The following is a 19,325-nucleotide window of genomic DNA, read 5'->3' as shown; positions in this document are numbered from 1 at the left end:
AGTCATAAAAAGGTAAACATGAAAGAGGAATCCAAATACATTCAATGAGGTTAAACTATGACATCCCTATATGGGGGAGATGATTCTTTTTTTAACTCCAAAGAACCTTGTCATTATTAGGGCAATTAGAAGTAGCATACATAGACAGAGGGCAAGGGTGTGAACTGAATATGATGGGACCCTATAAAAAATAAAATTAAAGCATGAGAAAGAGGAATACATTGGAAAAGGAGGGAAAGGTAATATTGATTTGGGTAAATTACTGCATATAAAAAAAAGAGAATTTACAGTGAAAGGGAAGTAGGGGAGAATGGGAGGAAAGCATGCAAACCTTACTCTCATCGGATTTGGTTCAGTAAGGGAAGAACATACACAATCAATTGGGTATAAAAAACTATCTTTCCTTACATAAAAGTAGGAGGGGAATGGGGATAAAAGAAGGGGGATGGGATTGATAGAAAAGAGGGTAAATTAGGTGAGATGGACATCAGAAACTAAACAGGGATATAAACAGTAATCATAATAGTGCAAAATTTTTCTACAAGTCTCTCTAATAAAGGCCTCATTTCTCAAATACATAGAGGAAAAGATTTGAATAAATAAGAATATAAGTCATTCCCAAATTGATAAATGGTCAAAATTTATGGACAGTAGTTCTCAGACAAAGTAATTGATGCTTCCAAAGTCATGCCAAAAAATGCTCTAAATCACTATTAGAGAAATGCAAATTAAAACAACTTTGTGGTGCCTATCAGATTATGACAGAAAAGGAAAATGACAAACCATGGAGGGAATGTGGGAAATTTGAGACATGAATATTCTGTTGAAGAAGTTGTGAATTGATTAGATCATTTTGGAGAGCAATTTGGACCTATACCCATAGAAATTTAAAACAACACATGTCCTTAGACTCAGAAATACCATTACTAGATTTATATCCCAATGAGATTATTTTTAAAAGGTGGTGGTGGTGGTGGTGGTGGTGGTGGTGGTGGTGAGAGGAATATGTACAAAAATATTTCAAGAAACTCTTTTTTGGGGTTGGGGGCAAAGAATTATAAAGTGAGGAGAGACCCATTGGTTGGGAAATGGCTGAGTAATTTATAATATATAATTGTAATGGAATACTATTATATTGTTTTAAAAAATGACAAGCAGGAGGAGCTCAGAAAAAGCTGGAAAAATATTATCTGAACTGAAGCAGAGTGATATAAGTAGAACCAGGAGAACATTGTACATAGTGGCAGGAATACTATACAATGAACAACTGTGAATAATATCTCTTCTCAGGAATACAATAATCCAAAACTATCCCAAAGGACTCATGATGAAAAAAAAAAATCATCTGCTTCCAGAGAAAAGGAACTCTAAATCCAGTCTGAATCTAGACCAAAAAACTTTTTAAAACTTTTTCTTATTTTTTCTATTTGAGTTATCTTCCACAAAAGGATTAATATGGAAAATATTTTTACATGATTGCACATATAAAATCTATATAAGATTCCTTACCACCATGGGGGTGGGAGAGTAAGAGGAGGGGAGGAGAGAGGGAGAGAATTTGAGAATCAATCTTCTTTAAAAAAATGTTAGAAACTTTTAAAATATAATTGGGGAAATATAAAATAAATATTTATTAGAAAAAAATGACTATGTAACAGACACAAACACTTATAAACCATCAAGAATTTTGAAGCACTGGGGCAGCTGGGTAGCTCAGTGGATTGAGAGCCAGGCCTAGAGACAGAAGGTCATAGTTTCAAATCTGGCCACAGACACTTCCCAGCTATGTGACCCTGGGCAAGTCACTTAATCCCCATTGCCTATCCCTGACTGCTCTTCTGCCTTGGAACCAATACACAGTATTGATTCCAATATGGAAGATAAGGGTTTTAAATTAAAAAAAAAAAGAATTTTGAAGCACAATATTTAAAAAGAGTTTGGAAGATACAGGAGAAGTCAGGTGGAGGAAAAGTAGAGTGATTAAAACTACATGAAATGAATCAGGAAAGGCATTCCAGAAGATAGCATACTTAATTAGAGATTTGAAAATGGAAGAGGAGATACAGTCTGGCAGCAAAGGGAATGGAGGGAATATCAACTTAGAGCAGTGGCCTGCTTATGAGATCTGAAAATAGATGAAATAAATATTATTGGAGAAAGTCAATGTCTATAATGATCGAGTTCTACATTATTTTTCCTTTCTTTTCAAGAGCTCCTAACACTTTTATCTCAGTTATTTCATATATATCGAAAGTGATGTTATAGTCTATGCTAAACAAGACATGATTTCTTAGCCTGAACTCAGGAAGACAGAAGCTTTTTGTGTACTTGGGAGCAAAAAGAAGAAAAGTTGTCATGTTCCCATGTAAATTCCTACCCCTTCAGTATTGCCCTATTTATTAACATGACGGGTCCCACAGCCAAGAGAAAGTCTAACAGAAGAGACACTTCTATATTATCACCTCTGAGCAGATCTGGGCTGCCCCATGGCAAGCTAATCAGGTCTTCCCAGACAGTTCTCCTCCACCCCTCCTCATTGTCACCAGAGCCAAGTTGACATCAGCCTCTCTTTAATTCTTTCTCTTCTTAAATTTATCTTTGACTCAGCCTTCAAAGTAATTTTCTTAAAGCTCAAGTCTGACCATGTCATACCCCTGATCAATTCACTCCAGTGACTTAGGGTCAAATGCAAACTTTTCCATTTGGCATTTAAAGCCCTTTGCAACCTGGCCTCAACCTACTTTTCTAATCTAATACATTACTCTCTTAACATTCTACAATCCAGGCAAATTTCTTGCTGTCCCTCACACATGTCATTCCATTACCTAGCTTCTCGTCTTTGCATTGACTTTCCCTCATGCTTAGAATGTACTCCCTTATGACCCTCACCTCTGAAAATACCTAGTTTCTTTCAAAACAGCCCACTTTCCACTTTCTACAGGTTTTGCTCCCAGTTTAACTTAGCCAATAGTGTTTTCTGCATTCCTCCACCTAAAAAAGAATAGATATCTTGTAACTTACTTTTTTCATGAAAGGTAGTATGATGGTCTGGGGACAACTCTTTAAGAAAAGTTGCTTATATACATTGATAGAGGAAATTCCTTTCAAAAAACCCACTACACCACTAAAATAACAGACAAGTAAAAAAAAAATCCAGAATCTCCTACTTCACAAAGCTATGATTAGAGATGGGTAGCTAGATGGCATGGTGGATGCCTCAGACACTTCTAGCTATGTTACTCTGGCCAAGTCACTTAATTCTATTTGCCTCAGTTTCCTTATCTATAAAATGAACTGGGGAAGGAAAGGGCAAATCATTCCAATATCTCTGCCAAGAAAACTCCAAATGGGGTCACAAAGAGTTGTCTGTGACTGAAAAGTGACTGAACAACAACAACATAACTATAGATATGTACATATCGGTATCTGTACACACACACATACATATTCACCTTCATGTTGCTTCTCTGAGAGATAGAAATCCCTTGAGGGTAAAGACTTCATTTCATACTGTGTCTTGAGAGGCTGACAAGATGCCTGGCAGGTGGTAAAACTCTTAATAAATACTTGGTCAATGGTTTGCAGACCCTGGGTTTCTTTATCCTCCAGGTATCCTCAGGTAGATTCTAATCTTTGCCTATCTCGGAACCTTGACAGACATATCTTTGCTAAGGATGAGGGTTTTATGAGCTTTCTTGGTTTATTTTTGTTATTTTAGGAACATCTTTATCAGCCCTTTTCTTGGGACAGCTTATTTTTACTTTCTCTAAATTAATTATCATTTTCAATGGACCCTTTAAGGCTTTCTGATGAAGGGACTAGCTCATAACTAAATTGCATATTCTAGTTTTCCTATCAAAGCCAAGGATTGCATTTTTTCTTCTGGGGCCAGGATGTCCCAACAAAACAGTCTAGCAAATTTCCATGCCAAGGGATTAGGTAACTATTCCAGGATGATAGGTCTTTGAGACTTGGACTCCTGCCCCATAACCCCATCAAAAAACCCCCAGAAAGTATCAATTGCTAGACAAGTCATCAGGAGAAAATCCAGTTACTTATAGGCTAACCCTGTATCTACCCAGATATTGCCCCCATTTTTAGAAGTTTGGCTATTCCAGGGAAACTTTCTAGCATATCTCAATATGAAATAATAATGGTATTGATTAGATCTCATATTTCTCTAGTTCCTTGCCATTTACAAAATGCTTTTTCTCAAAAACAACCCTGTGAGTTATATAGTACAATTGTTAATTTCTTCATATTATAAGAAAGAAACTGAGTCTTAGAATGACTAAGTGATTAGTCCAGGGTAATATGACCAGCAAATGGTTTTAAAACTCGGTTTTTTCTTGTTTTTAGGCCAACATTCTTTCCATTATATCTTGGCTGCCTCATAAACATACTAGCTGGCATATATGAGTTGCATAATAAATGTTTACTGATTATAAAATGTTGACATACATCTCATACTTTTACTAGTAAAATTCCCAGAACGTTAACTGAATTTCCTTCCAAATATAAGTATAAAAACATGTCTATCATATTATCTGCCATTTTGAATTATCTGTATCACTCTTCTCCAAAAATAAGAGCTGATCAGATTTAGCAATAGAAATTTCATACAACTTTGCAAAACTTCACTTGGATCTGAGGGATGTGACATTTGCCTTTCTGATCCCTAACCTCAGAAATATGTTTGGGAAGAAAAGATCTCAATTTGGATTCAAAGGTCAGACACTAAAAAATTGTCAATTCTTTCTTTCTAATTTTGGTAGTGCTGATTATTGATTCTTCTAGTTTATTTTTGAGCCTATTTAACAGACTGACAAAAAAAGAAAGACTGAGGTCACCATCTACTATACATTAACAGATAAAATAAGTATTGGGACAATATTCTTTCTCTCATACATATGTAGTCAGTGATTGAATAAATATTTATTAAGTACCTACTATGTGCCAGGCACTCTGTGAAGTCTGGGGATACAGAGTAGATAAAAAAAAAAAAGATCCTGCCACCAAGAAGCTCATTATCTAATGATAGAGACAACAAGCAAACAAATACATATAGACAAACTATCTCTTGAATAAATAGGAAATAATCAAGACAGGAACAGTACTGGAATTAAAAGGGATTTAGACTTCAGACTTCTGTAGAAGGTGGGATTTTAATTGGGACATGAAAGAAGCCAGGGAAACCAGAAAATAGATAGATATAGCTTCCACGTTGGAAGCACAGTAGCTAAAGCTTTCTAATTTCCATTTTCTAGTAGCTACCTCACCAGTTAAGTGGAATAGCATGTAAAAATCTTTAATTGACACAAATATTTTTTGATGGCCCCCTTAATCTCCTTGTTCCTCAGACTATAAATAATGGGGTTGAAGAAAGGAGATAGCACAGCAAACATCAGACTAATAGTAGTGTCCCAAATAAAGGAATATTTGGCATTGAAGCGCAGGTACATGAGAGCTACACTCCCAAAGAAGATCAAGAAAATTGCAAGATGGGAGGCACAGGTGGAGAAGGCCTTGTGGCGCCCCTCAGATGATCGGATCCTCAGAATCACCCCAATGATCTGGATATAGGCCAAAATAACCAATGTAATGGCTGAGATGATTTCCATGGCATGGATAATGTCCACAACCTTAATTAATATAATAGAGCTGGTATCAACACAAGCTAGGTTCAGTATGGGGTCAAAGTCACAAAAGATGTTGTGAATTTGATTTGGACCACAAAATGGCAGTGTGGCAATCCAAGTAATCTCAGGTAGAGGAGTAAGGAAGCCAAAGAAGCAACAGCCCAAAGTCAGCGAAGTATAAAGTTGTGGAGTCATGATGGTTGGGTAGCGGAGGGGATAACAGATGGCCAGATATCTATCAATGGCCATGGTAGTCAAGAGATAAGCTTCAGTTATGCCAATTGAATGGAAGAAGTACATCTGCAGGAGACAACCAGCTATGGAGATGGTCTTTTGATCACTAACTAGGTTGATGAGCATCTTTGGGATGGTGGTTGTGGTGTACCAAATCTCCAGGAAAGCAAGGACACCAATGAAGAAGTACATGGGTGTGTGGAGACGAACATCTAGAACGACAGCAACAAAAACCATGGAGTTCCCTATAATGATGAATAGGTAAATGAAGAGCAGGAGGATGAAGAAAGGACAGCCACCATCTTGGAAATGGGGGAATGCAGTGAAGAGAAATTCAATAATCATCGTCTGGTTCTCATTCTCCATCCCTTTAGTGACATGACCTTTGAAAGCAAAATAAGAGACATGGAGACTTCTGGAACTCCAATCTTGAGAATGAGATATGCTTGCCAATTTTTACTCTGATTAGATAATTGGTCGATTCTTTCATGTACACTATTAGTTCTAACCAAGCACACCATGAAATTCGCAAATAGAGCAATCCTCCTCTTTCCAATGAACCATTATCTTATCCAGATGATAATAAACATTGAAACAAGTGTATATGATAGCTTTTGCATTATTAAGAAAACATACAAGAGTCAGGCTTCTTAACTTGCCTGCTTTCTACTACCTAATGACTTCTATCTTCATATTGACCCTTCCCTTATTTAAAAGGGGTTTCAGGGGATAAAGATTTAAAATAAGAAAAAATATGTGTATATGCACATATGTATACAAATACATATATAAAGGAGAAAGCATCAGTCAAAGGACCAGTGTCTAAACAACTTGACTCTATGGTTCTGGAAACTCAAACCTGATTATTGAGAAATATTGAAGAATGTTAGAATAAAATATTACTATTCCTCATTCTTTCCTTCATTCAACAAACTATTATTAAGTCCCCCTCTATAGGAGGCACTGAAGTCAAAGGGGAAGTACAAAGATGAATTAAATATAATTCCTGATCTCAAGGAAGATAATTATAATCTGGTGAAAGGATATAGGAAATGTAGTAAATATTAATAATGCAAAATACAACTCGATGGCAGGGGAGGAAAATTAAAAACAAGATCCCTTCAATGCTCAAAGAAAGCAGAGATAATATCTGACCAGAGGCAAAAAGAAAGGCTACATAAATAGGATATCATTTCAGCTGGGATTTCTATGAAAAAGGGAAGGGAATTCCACATGTAAAGAACAGCAGGAACAAAGACACAAATGCACAAAATTATGAATGTGTTCAGGAAGAGAAACTAGCCAATGGTTTAGAGTGCTGACCAGAATAAAGGCCTGGAATTGAGTCCTGTTTCCAACAGTTTCTAATTCTATGCCAGCAATCAATCATAAACTCTTTGAGCCTCAGTTTCCTGGTTTGTAAAATGAGAGTAATACCTACCTTGCAATACCTACCTCATAAGACTGTTGCAATGAACGTAATTTGAACATTTTAGAACAATCTCAACAAATTACAATAAACTATTCTTATTACATAAGGAGTGCTATGGAGTTTGAAAAATAGATTAGAATCAGATTATGAATCAACAAAAAATGTCTAGAAAAATTAGAAAACCGTTTCAGAGAAATTAGTTTTTCAAACCAGAATTATACACCATAAAAAATAAAATTCAAATGGAAATATGAGCAAAATAGAAAGGTATTATTATAAACAAACTTGGAGGAGAATGGAAGACAATGTTTTTTTTAATACAAAATTGTTGTTGTCTTTGTTGCTTTTCCACATTATTTTATTTTTGTTAGAATTTTTTCCATGGTTGCATGATTCATGTTCTCTCCCTTCTCTCTTCCCTCCCCCATCCTAGAGCTGACAAGCAATCTCACTGGTCTATACATATGTTATTAATCAAAACCTATTTCCATAGTATTCATATTTATAATAGAATAATCTTTTAAAAACCACAACCCCAATTCATATATCCATATAACCAAGTGATGAATCACATGTTTTTCTTCTATATTTCTACTCCCACAGTTCTTTTCTAGATGTGGATAGCATTCTTTTTCATAAATTCCGTGGAATTGTTCTTGATCATTACATTGCTATTATTAGCAGAGTCTTTTACATTTTATCGTCCCACAGAATTTCATTCATTGTGTACAATGTTCTCCTGTTTCTGCACATTTCATTTTTCATCAGTTCATGGAGGTTTTTCCAATTCCTATAGAAATCAAACAGTTCATCATTCCTTTTAGCACAATAGTATTCCACCACCATCATATACCACAATTTGCTCATCCATTCTTCAATTAAAGGAAATCCCTCCATTTTCCAATTTTTTGCCACCAAAAAAGAGCAAGGTTATAAATATTTTTGTACAAACATTTTTAATCACTTTGGGGTACAAACCCAGTAGTGGTATGGCTGAATCAAAGAGCATGCAATCTTTTAAAGCCCTGTGGGCATAATTACATATTGGAATAATAATCATCATCATCATCTTTACAATTACAATTTCACTTGATTCTTACAACAACTCTGGGAAGTAGATATCTATTATTAACCTGGTTTTTATAGATGAGGAAACTGTAGCAAAAAGAGGATCACGTGCCCAGAGCTGCACAGCTAGTAAGTGAGTAAGATTGGATTTGAATTCAGGTCTTTCTGTCTATCAATTGCTTCTCCTAGAGTTAGAGAAAGAATTTTTAAATAAATGAATAAGAGAATTGAAACTAAAATGGAGGGAACATTTTACTATATAAAATTGAAACAGTTTTGACTGAACACAATTAATACAATTAGAATTAGAAATGAAGCAGTTACTTGGGGAAGATCTTTGCAGTAAATATTGCTGATAAATGTCTGTTATCAGTGCCATTTAGGAAATTGATTCAAATATGTGAGAACAAGAGTTAGAAACATATTCATGAACCCAAACAAATGAAATGATCAGAACCAGAAGAATAAATTTAAGGAGCAATGTAAAGGAAAAAAAAAACCCTGGGAGACTTCAGAACTCTCATAAATGTAGCAACCAGTCAGGATTTCAGAAAATTGAGGATTCAATCACGCTCCTCACCTCCTAAAAGAAAGATAATAGATTAGAACAGGATCAGACATGCCCCCTGGGCCATATGATTACTGACCCTTGGACTTGAATTGTAGAATGAGGCATACATTTTTGTATTCAGCCAATTTGTTGATTTGTTTTGATTGACTATAGTTATTTGCTACAAGGGAAGGATAACAATGAGAAGTGACAGATATGATAAAAAAAAAAACCAAAACATTGATAGAATAAAATAATACGCACAGAAGAAAAAAATCAGAAGATGACACTAACAGGAAAATTTTGTTTTTTAACTTGACAAGCTTAGATTTTTAAATGACAGCAAAAATCCAAATTCATAGTTTCTTCTACAATCCCTTTTCTTAAAAAAAAAAAAAAGCTCTTAGATTGCAATGCCCTGTTTGTTACTGATTAAGTTAAAAGTTTCTTTTTAATTAAAAAGCAGATTCTGTAAGGCCTTATATGCCCCCCCAAAGGGAACTTTATTCCATAAAGCAATGAGGGGAAATTAAATTTTTTTTGAGCAGAGTAGTGATGTGATTTGAACAATACATTAGGAAGATGAATCTGGCAGCTGGTACTTCTGGGCTGGCACTTCCTAACACTTAACAGCTGACTCATTCAGGGGAAAGGAAAGATTCTTGGCAGGCAACTAAGGTCCGGCTTCCATGTACAAGTAAGAGAAGTCTATTTCCTTACCTTCCACCCCTCCACCACAGTTTGTATAGGTATTTCTTCTGCATTATTTCAGTAAGAATTTTCTCAAGGAGAGCTTTGGGACCACTCACAAGAATGGAAACTCATTACCTGGTAGACTAAACCTTGGAACCTAGTCAGTCCCATTCTTCAAAATAATACTACTAAGAAAAAAAGTGTGACTATAAATATAAACAAATTTCATATTTGCAGTAGAGGAATTGGGTTAGTGGTATAGAGTTAACTGAAAAAAAAACACCTTACTCTCTTACTCCTCCCCACACCATGACTACCACCATGTTTGAGTGCCCTCACATATTGAAAAGGAATGAGGAGTGGGAAAGGCATTTATATAGAACCCACTATATGCCAGACTTTATGCAAATAATTTTTACAAATATTATGTCATTGGAATCTCACAAAAGCCCTAGGAGGCAGATAAGTGCTGTTTTTATGCACATTTTACAGTTGAAGAAAATGAAGCAAATATAGGTTAAATGATTTGCGCAGGGTCACATAACTAGTAAGTGTCTGGGGCTGGATGTGAACTCAAGTCTCCCTAACTACCAAGTAGAGTGATCTGTCCTCTGCTACAGCTGACATTCTTCTAGTTTTGTTGTTTTCTGATTTTGCTTTGGCAGTTATTGGTTTCACAAAGCAGCATGGTTTAGCAGATAGTCAATCAGTCTTATAGTTAGGAATATCAGGGTTCTATTACTGACTGATGCATATTGGCTTTGTGTGACCAGTTGTTTAATCGCTCAGTACTCTCAAGCAGTTCTAAGCCAGAAGTCTTCATGGTAGAAGGCATTTTCTCATGGGAAGCTTCACTAAGGACATCGCTAGTTTTAAATTTTATTTATTTATTTTAAACCCTTACCTTCCATCTTAGAATTAATACTGTGTATTGGTTTCAAGGCAGAAGACCAGTAAGGGCTGGGCAATGGGGCTTAAGTGACTTGCCCAGGGTCACACAGCTAGGAAGTGTTTGAAGCTAGATTTGAACCCAGGACCTCCATGCTAGGCCTGGCTCTCGATTCACTGAGCTACCCAAATGCCCCTACTAGTTTTTATTTAAAAAAAAAAAATCTTACTGTGTCATAGATTTAAAAAAAAATCTGTCCCTCATATTCTTTTTCAAGATGTCCAGTACTTGGCTAAGATTTTCCACCTTCTTTTATAATTTGTCAATTCTCCTTTGGGTTTTTCATTAACAATTCTAAATGATTTCCTTATCTCTTTCTTCAGTTTTTTATTAAGCCTTCCTACCACACTCAGGATTGTTGTGACTATTCCATCTTTCTTTCTTTCTTTCTTTTTTCCTTCCTTTCTTTCTTTCTTCCTTTCTTCCTTCCTTCCTTCCTTCCTTCCTTCCTTCCTTCCTTCCTTCCTTCCTTCCTTCCTTCCTTCCTTCCTTCCTTCCTTCCTTCCTTCCTTCCTTCCTTCCTTTCTTTCTTTCTTCCTTCCTTCCTTCCTTCCTTCCTTCCTTCCTTCCTTCCTTCCTTCCTTTCTTTCTTTCTTTCTTTCTTTCTTCTTTCTTTCTTTCTTTCTTTCTTTCTTTCTTTCTTTCTTTCTTTCTTTCTTTCTTTCTTTCTTTCTTTCTTTCTTTCTTTCTTTCTTCCTTCCTTCCTTCCTTCCTTCCTTCCTTCCGTCCGTCCTTCCTTCCCTTCTTTCTTTCTTTCTTTCTTTCTTTCTTTCTTTCTTTCTTTCTTTCTTTCTTTCTTTCTTTCTTTCTTTCTTTCTTTCTTCCTTCCTTCCTTCCTTCTTCCTTCCTTCCTTCCTTTCTTTTTCTTTCTTTCTTTCTTTCTTTCTTTCTTTCTTTCTTTCTTTCTTTCTTTCTTTCTTTCTTTCTTTCTTTCTTTCTTTCTTTCTTTCTTCATTCTTTCTTTCTTTTTTCCTCCTTTCCTCCCTCCTTTCCTTTCTCTTTTTTCTTTTTTCTTTCTTCTTTCTTTCTCACTATATATAGATATGGCAGATTTGTTCATTTCTATCCATTTTCCCAACATTCTTTACCTTTTAGTAATTTATTGCTATTCACTATTATCAAACCAAATTCACTATTATCAAACCAGCCTTTTTCATGTAAATCTACCAGTTCCATATAATGTTACTTGAATCACCCCGGACAGCAGAAATGTTTACATTTATAAATCCTAGGATTTAGAGCTGGAAGGAAGTTTTGTGATCACGTAGGGGCTAGATTATAACCCAAACCCCTACTTTACAGATAATACAACCTAGACCTAGAGCATTAAAGGAAGTTGCTTTAGGTTCCACAAGCTTTGGAACTTCTATCTCCCATATGTTTCACTACAATCACTGCCTCTCAGCTGATTGACAATGTGTTGTTTTAGGGTTCCTTAAACGAAGTACTGGAAGTAACTACCACTTTTTCCCAGGAATTCAGATTCTCAGTCTCTCTCTCAGTAGGGAAATTTCTTGAATATCAATTCTTCAACTTCTTGAGGATGGAGGATAGCAAGTAGGTGTCAGCAAAAGACAAGCAGCTCTTAGCTGCTGTCTCATTTTTTTTCTTCCACAATAGATGTACATATTCAGGGACCTGGGATTCTGCATTGCAGGGGGAATAAAGATCTATTTATTTGAAAGTCCTTATTATCAGTACAGTCAGTAACACTAGCCCTGAGCCATCATATCCATTTGTACAGAAGCCAGGTGTTATAAATTATAGTGCTTACAAAGCCAAGCAGGGGAGAGGTTCACCCATCAATTCTCCACCTCAATTTGTTCAACCAGAACCATTTCCTTACTTGAAAGGCTGTGTTGTCCTTATGCCTTTGCTCATAAATCTCAGACCTTTAGGATGTATCAGATCTGTGACTAATTTGACAAGTGGTGAATATGGGATTGTCTTTTACTAAAGGCTACAAAAGCCAATGTCTTCTCTTAGAGATCCCATCCCAGGGCCTTCCTGACACTAATACTGGACCTTGGAATGGTAAATACCATCTACCCTCCAGAGCAACTTCATCCTTCTTCAAGCCTAATGAGGAGTGAGAAAACAAGAATCTCAATCTGATATACACAAGGAATATGTCCTCATTTCAGGGAAATCTTCTACCCTATTCCCTGGGGCTCTATGTCCTCTACTGTACTTACAGATAATTTCTCCAGGACAAATTCACAGGCTTAATAACTAAACCACAACCCCCTCAAGACAAAGTCACCCCACTCCCACCAGTAGATTTAGCCCTGCTCCAGCCCAGTGAACAAATTGGGCTCTAAGCAAGGTTCATTCTTAAGTCACTCTTCCTGCTTCCACTGTTATTGTCTAGTCTTGGAACCTATTTCTTGAAAATAGATGCCTGCCTTTTCCATTTATGCGTATCTTTGTCTTATTTCCCATAGCCTTTGTGCCTATCCCAGTACTGTTGCCATGAACCTCATTCCCCTAGGAATGGAGACTTGTACTATTATTTTTTTTACTTTCTTTATGAGGACTAGGACTCTTTCCCAAACCTCATGACCAATGACTGAAGGTTCTGATATCTGATTCTAGATTTCTTTGACACCAAGTAGCTTGCTTGTTCCTTTTCCTGTTCCTTGTCATCAGCCCATCCTTATGATGTATTCTTTCATTGTTGCCAGTACATGGTTCTTGACACATTAAAGGACTTCCATTGAGCTCCACTCATTTCCTGTAGCTAATTATTCTCCTGATGCTCCATCCTTCTGCATAGGCTTCTTCTTAGTATGCAGGAACTTCTGGCACCTTGTGGGAATGTTTGCCCCATAGTTGTGCGCCTGTTTAGTCTGAGTCCCATTCATTCCCAGTCTGTTCACTTCTGTTACCCACTTAGGCTCAGCACTGGCAAGCCCCTATTTATTTCTTCCTTCCTTGAGTCTATGTGGAATTTAAATTTAGACCACAATAATTAACTATCAGGTGTTCTGTCTCTCAATACACAGTATAAATTTGTTGAAACTTATATGTCTGCTTTTTCATAGAGGCTAACACAATTTTAGGTATTCAATTGGACCTCAATAAATAGTTGCTGGATTTATTGGTAGTTAAATAGATGTTTGAGTCACATAGAAAAAAAAATAGTCACCTAATGACTTCCCCTTTATCCCCTTTTTCAATCTATGGTGTTTTCACCATAAGAAACAAATTTAGTCATACACTCACCTCTCCCTGAATCCAATGAGATTCTCTACTTTCCCTTTCCTCTTAAAGATGGGTTCATATAGAAGATACCATAGACTTCTCTGGAAAAAGAAATTTTTCTTTTGGGATTTTCTCCCCCAATAACTAAGAGTCTGGAGAAAAACATTTCCTTCCCATAAGACTAATTAGGGGAAAACTCCAACATGCAATTTAATGGGTTTCTCCTCCTCTTAGGGTCCTCTCCTCTAAGTAGGTCCCCAGAGCATAATAAATTAAAAACTCTTAAGAGGTGAGGAGCAGATAGTGTGAAGGGGGTGGGGGAGGATGGTGATAGAAGTATGCATAGAAAAGAGAAGAAAAATGGGGTTTTCATGGAGGGGGTGGGACAGTCTCCTAAACTTAAGATTATATGATATAATGGTAAAAGAGAACCTCTCTTCAGAAATCCTAGATCCTTGGACCAGCCCCTTTCACGACTCTCTTCTTACAAAGTTAATATCCATTTTCTATCCCTAAGGAAGTGGTTTGAACATCAGATTCATTCATAATGTCCTTAGAGTCAACCATGGCCAATGAACAGGGAGGAAGATGCATGGAGGACCAAAGTGGAGGCATAGAATCAAGGTTTCAGAGTTGAACTGACAGATTAGAAGGCAACTGCTCCAACCTATATTAATGCAGCAGTTGTCTCTGTGTTATCATCATATATGGAGTTTCTCAAATGTATCTTAATGATAATGGATCTAAATCTCAGAAAATCTCCTTATCAAAGATGTAGTTGATCAGGGCTGCCTTGAAATGACCTTACCCTCACACACTCCTTTGAAAGAAAACTATACCCTACCAAACTCCACCTAGTGGAAAATGCCACACTAACTTCATTGAAGGTAATCAGAGAATATAGCCATAATATACTCATCTTGTGGCTGCCTTACCATGGATCCCTCTAAAAGGAAAAAAAGGAAATTTATCTTCCTCATGAAAGCTTTCCAGGGAGTGAAGACAATTAAGCCATTCCTTTTCCAACCTAGGAGGTTTATCTGTGTTTGAATTGCACTGGACAAACAATTGAAGCTGTTACAATTGTGACCAGTCTAATTATTCACCAGAAACAATCACTATACCTCTTTCTCCTCTTTAAATATCCCAGCTAGATACTGAAACAAGGCTTTGCAAATCCTAAAGGAATATCTCAATGTGAGCAGTGGATAGATTGCCCAGCTTGGATTGAGGAAGACTCATTTTTTCTGAGTTCAGCTCTGACCCTAGAGACTTACTAGCTGTGTGACCCTGGGCAAGTTACTCAACCCTGTCTGCCTCAGTTTCTTCATCTGTAAAATGATCTGGAGGAGATGGCAAACCACCCCAGTATCTTTGTCAAGAAAAACGCAAATGGGTCATAAAGAGTCAGACATGACTTAAAAATCACTGAGCAACAACAAAATTAATCACTGAGCAACAACAAAATTATTATAATGTGCTTAAAGATCAATACAAAGAGATGAAATAAAACTTAGCTTCTGCTCCCCCTAGCCTCAGTTTTAACTAGAAATGAGTCATTATCTTGCCCTCTTGAAGTCCTCCAGAGATGTTGAGGTCACTTTTTCTCAAAGCAAATTATCCTTCCATCTTGTTTGTTTCTAGTTCTTAGGAAGTTTTTTCTCTCTTTTTAAAAAATAATCTAATCCCCCTACTATCATGATAGCCCTTCAGATATTTGAAAACAAATATTATCACTCCACTGATATATTCTGGCTAAACATTCTTATGACATAATTCCCAATTTCCTTATCATCTTAATGCCACATGATATAGCATCCTCTGAATGTGATCCATATTACAATTGAGGACCCATTCCTATTTTCAAAATTCAGTTGGATAATCCAAAACAATTTAAATTCATTTTATATATCAGATGCATCATGTTTGGAAAATAATGCCAGAAAATGCTTTGTCTACCTAATGCTGAGGCTACATGATATAGTGGATATAGTGCTATACTGGAAGTCAGGAAGATTTGGATTCAAATTCCACCTCAAACACTTTCTGATTGTGTAACTTTTGATTTCACTGGACATAAGTTTACTTGTCCATAAAATGAAGGAATTCAGCTCAGTGATCTCAAACTTCCCTTCTAGCTCTAAATCTATGATCCAATGAAATATTTTAAAGATAAAACAAGTTAATATATGAGAAAATCTTTGAAAATTGTAATGTAAATGACACAATATATAGATCACTGAGCCTGGAATCAGGACTACTCAAATTCAAATCTTACCTCAGATACTACTTAGCTATGTAAGCCATGGGCAATTTACCTTACTGAAAAATGGTTATCATACCATCCAGGATTATTGTCAGGATTAAATGAGGGAATATTTATAAATGTCTGGCATATAGTAGTCACTATGCAAATTCTAACTGTCATTATTATTAATGTCCTATACAAAGGGTTTTTTTTTATTTTTCATTCTAGAAACTATAGATCAAGTGAAAAGCTGAATACTGAGTCCTATTTTCTTTTGGACACTCATTATCATTTCAGAGATACAATACCATAGTGGCTGGGGAGGGAAGGGGCTGTGAGTAAAAAAGGTTGAGCACATAATCAAAATCTTATTTAGAAATTCCAAAATGTACTCCAAATTACATGAAAAGTCATACTTCAGAATTCTAACATTTACTTCCAAAAATGTTCAGCCTTTACCAAAGAGCAACCTCCCACACGCCTTCTACAAGAAAAGTAAATCAAATGGACAGCCTATCCACTTTATGTTGGCACATTTGGTGAGAACATACACGTATTAAAATGCGCCAGGCACTAAATGATCATTTCACTGCCAGTTCTTCCTGGCTCCACAGGACTTGAATATTGAAACAGCTGCAATGACTTTGCCATTGCTTTAAGTATGCAGCAGAAATTGTTAGCTGAAGTCCCTAATATTTAAGGCCAAGTTCACTAAAATTGCATCCAGTTGTACTAATTCAGCAAGTGTTTAGGCACAGTATAAAGAAGCCTAAAATCCTCTGCATAGATAGAAGATGCCATTATCAGTTTTTCATTTGTTGGAAATAATCATTGGCATGTATTTTTAAGAGACAAGAAATCCCATAGAAATATTGATTGCTCCCCATCTTTAAAGTGGAACTATCTTAAAGTGTTTGTTATTATGGTTTGGTGTAGGGGGTAGAAGAGAGGGCTTAAAATGAAATTTCTCATAAAATTCTGGAGCTCCTCCTCCCAGATGGATGGAGTCATTCTGTTAAAAAAAATGGGGGGGTGAACATTCTCTCTTTCTCTGTCTTGTCTTTCTCTCATTCTCTTTCCATCCCTTCCTTCCTCTCTCCCTTTCTCTCGATGTCTGTCTCTGTCTCTGTCTCCATGTATGTGTGTCTCTGTCTTTGTCTCTCTCTGTGTTCCTCTCTGTTTCTTTTCTTCCCTCCTCTCTACTCTCTGCCCCTCCTCTCCTCTTCTCTTCAATTCCCTCTTCTTTCTCCCCACCACCTCCTTTCTCATCTTTGTCCTTTCTCTGTGTCTCTTTCAACTTACTCTGTTTCTCTGTCTCTACATATTAGAGGCAGCCCATTATACTGACAAAATTGATTTCCTACTTTTTAAAACATGCACAACTAACCTGAATCAAATCAATGTGAAGAGAACAAGCTGGACTTAAATTAGACCCAGGACATCTTCTTTAGATTCTCTTACACTGGTCTAATAATCCTATAACTTTCTTATGTTCTGTGAATATTCTCTGAAACTACCTACTTTCCTAGGTCTAATAGAACAATTCAAATACAGGAATCCTGGGAACTAACCTCCTTTAATTTGTGTTCTAGGTAGTGCAGAGGATAGAGTGACCAGTCAGGATTCAGGAAGACTCACCTTCATAAGTTCAAATCTAACCTCAGACACTTACTAGTTTTGCCACCCTGGGCAAGTCACATAACCCTGTTTGCCTTCTCATCTATAAAACTGAGCTTGAGTAGGAAATGTTAAAATCATTACAGTATCATTGCCAAGAAAATCCCAAATGTTGTCACAAAAAGTAGGACACAACTGAAACAAATAACAAAAGCACAATTTGTATTCTGGTATAAATGGAGCAAAGAAGAGACTATGGTTGATAACTTGAATTTGGACAGCTCCAAATCTCAAAAGAAAAACTTTGCTTACCCTCTCTCTGTGTGACAAGAGGCAGAATATGGAACAACGGAAGCTAAAAATGTTGGAGAAGTCATTCATCAGTAATTGTTGCAATGAATGGAATAACTATGGTGCTAAATCTCTGAGATTTCTCTTAGGTCTAATGCTTGTATTGTAGAAAATAAATATAGAAGATAAACAGAGTCATTTAGATAAAAGGCTAAACATCTGATTTTAAATCCCTATTTAAATGACTATGGGCACTTTTCCTTTCAGATAGTGTTTCTACATCTGCAGTTAAATTTCCCCTCACCTCTACCTCATTAAATCCTCTTCTTTTTTCAAGAGGTAGCCTAATCACCATCTTTTATTTGATTTTTCCCTAAAATTTCCAAACTCCCCCAATGTTAATTCCCTCCCTTCCCAAATATTTTGTATTTAATTATTTTCTTTGGTCTTAGAGATCTGTTTGTTTTCTCCTCTGATAGGATGTAATCTCATAGAAATGGATGTTTTCTTATTTTGCACTTGTATTCCCAGTGCCTAGCAAAGTGCAGTGAATGATCTTGGTCTCTTTGATGTCTAACCAAGCTCTAAGCAATCCACAGAATCCACTTCATAGCCTTTGGGACAAATTATTGTCATCATTCCATTCCACTGGGGAGAGTCTTTATATGGTTGGGGTAGATATCCCCTTAACTCACAAATGGGTTTAAGTCTCGTTGGTTAACCTTAACCTGGTTAATCAGTCTACTGAAATGGTTTTAAAGCAGCTATAGTTACTATGCATGCCACAGCTTCTTGGAGCCACAGCGGGGAGAGCTGGGTTAAAAGTAGTCACCAAAGGTGGATGAGGACCCCTGTATAGGACTTAGCAAGCCTTCACACCAGAGGTGATAGTCCTCCTAGAACACCTTATACACCACATTACAATTTCCTAGACCAACCTGAAAAAGGGAGATCTAGAAGCGGTTTTATGATGGACTTTAGCCTAAGTAGATTTTGAAGAAACAAAAATATTGCTATGCTGAAAGCTTGTTCATCTCATGCCCGATTTCCTGACATTCAAGCCAACAGTTGGGCCTCTTGTTAATTAGTCTCTAAGAATACTTTGAAGAATCACAGAAGAGAAATAACCTCTGTATTTAAGGGTAGCAAAAACATCCAATAAACACACATAAACATATCTAGACGATAATAATACAACCTGTTCAGCACACCTTTAAATGATTGTATTTATAGATCTCTGTTGTTTGTACTTTGTATTTTACAATTTGACTATTAAATAATCTAGAAATTTATGATAAAAACTGATCTCTGATTTGTGTATTTAAGATATATCCCCCCAATACAAACAAAATATTTGTTTCCTCCTCTATGGAAAAGAATGTCAAGTTAATCCCTGGATT

At 36.4% G+C, this 19,325-nt stretch overlaps 1 protein-coding gene across 1 annotated transcript; it reads right to left on the bottom strand.

The window, feature by feature from the left end:
* Positions 1–5,282: 5,282 nt before the first annotated feature.
* Positions 5,283–6,245, bottom strand: LOC100030291 (olfactory receptor 6K6-like). The gene has a single exon (XM_001379801.5). The coding sequence runs from the start codon at positions 6,237–6,239 to the stop codon at positions 5,283–5,285; it is 957 nt and encodes a 318-aa protein (XP_001379838.2). The 5' UTR covers positions 6,240–6,245.
* Positions 6,246–19,325: the final 13,080 nt, after the last annotated feature.

Source organism: Monodelphis domestica, chromosome 2, assembly GCF_027887165.1.
Source record: "Monodelphis domestica isolate mMonDom1 chromosome 2, mMonDom1.pri, whole genome shotgun sequence".
Classification (NCBI taxonomy): domain Eukaryota; kingdom Metazoa; phylum Chordata; class Mammalia; order Didelphimorphia; family Didelphidae; genus Monodelphis; species Monodelphis domestica.
Note: the sequence above shows the minus strand (reverse complement) of the source record. Positions and strands in the feature narration are given on the sequence as shown.

What these genes read in the sequence shown, in the direction of transcription:
- LOC100030291 (XM_001379801.5), bottom strand. Translation starts at nt 6,239, where the DNA reads ATGGAGAATGAGAACCAGACGATGATTATTGAATTTCTCTTCACTGCA.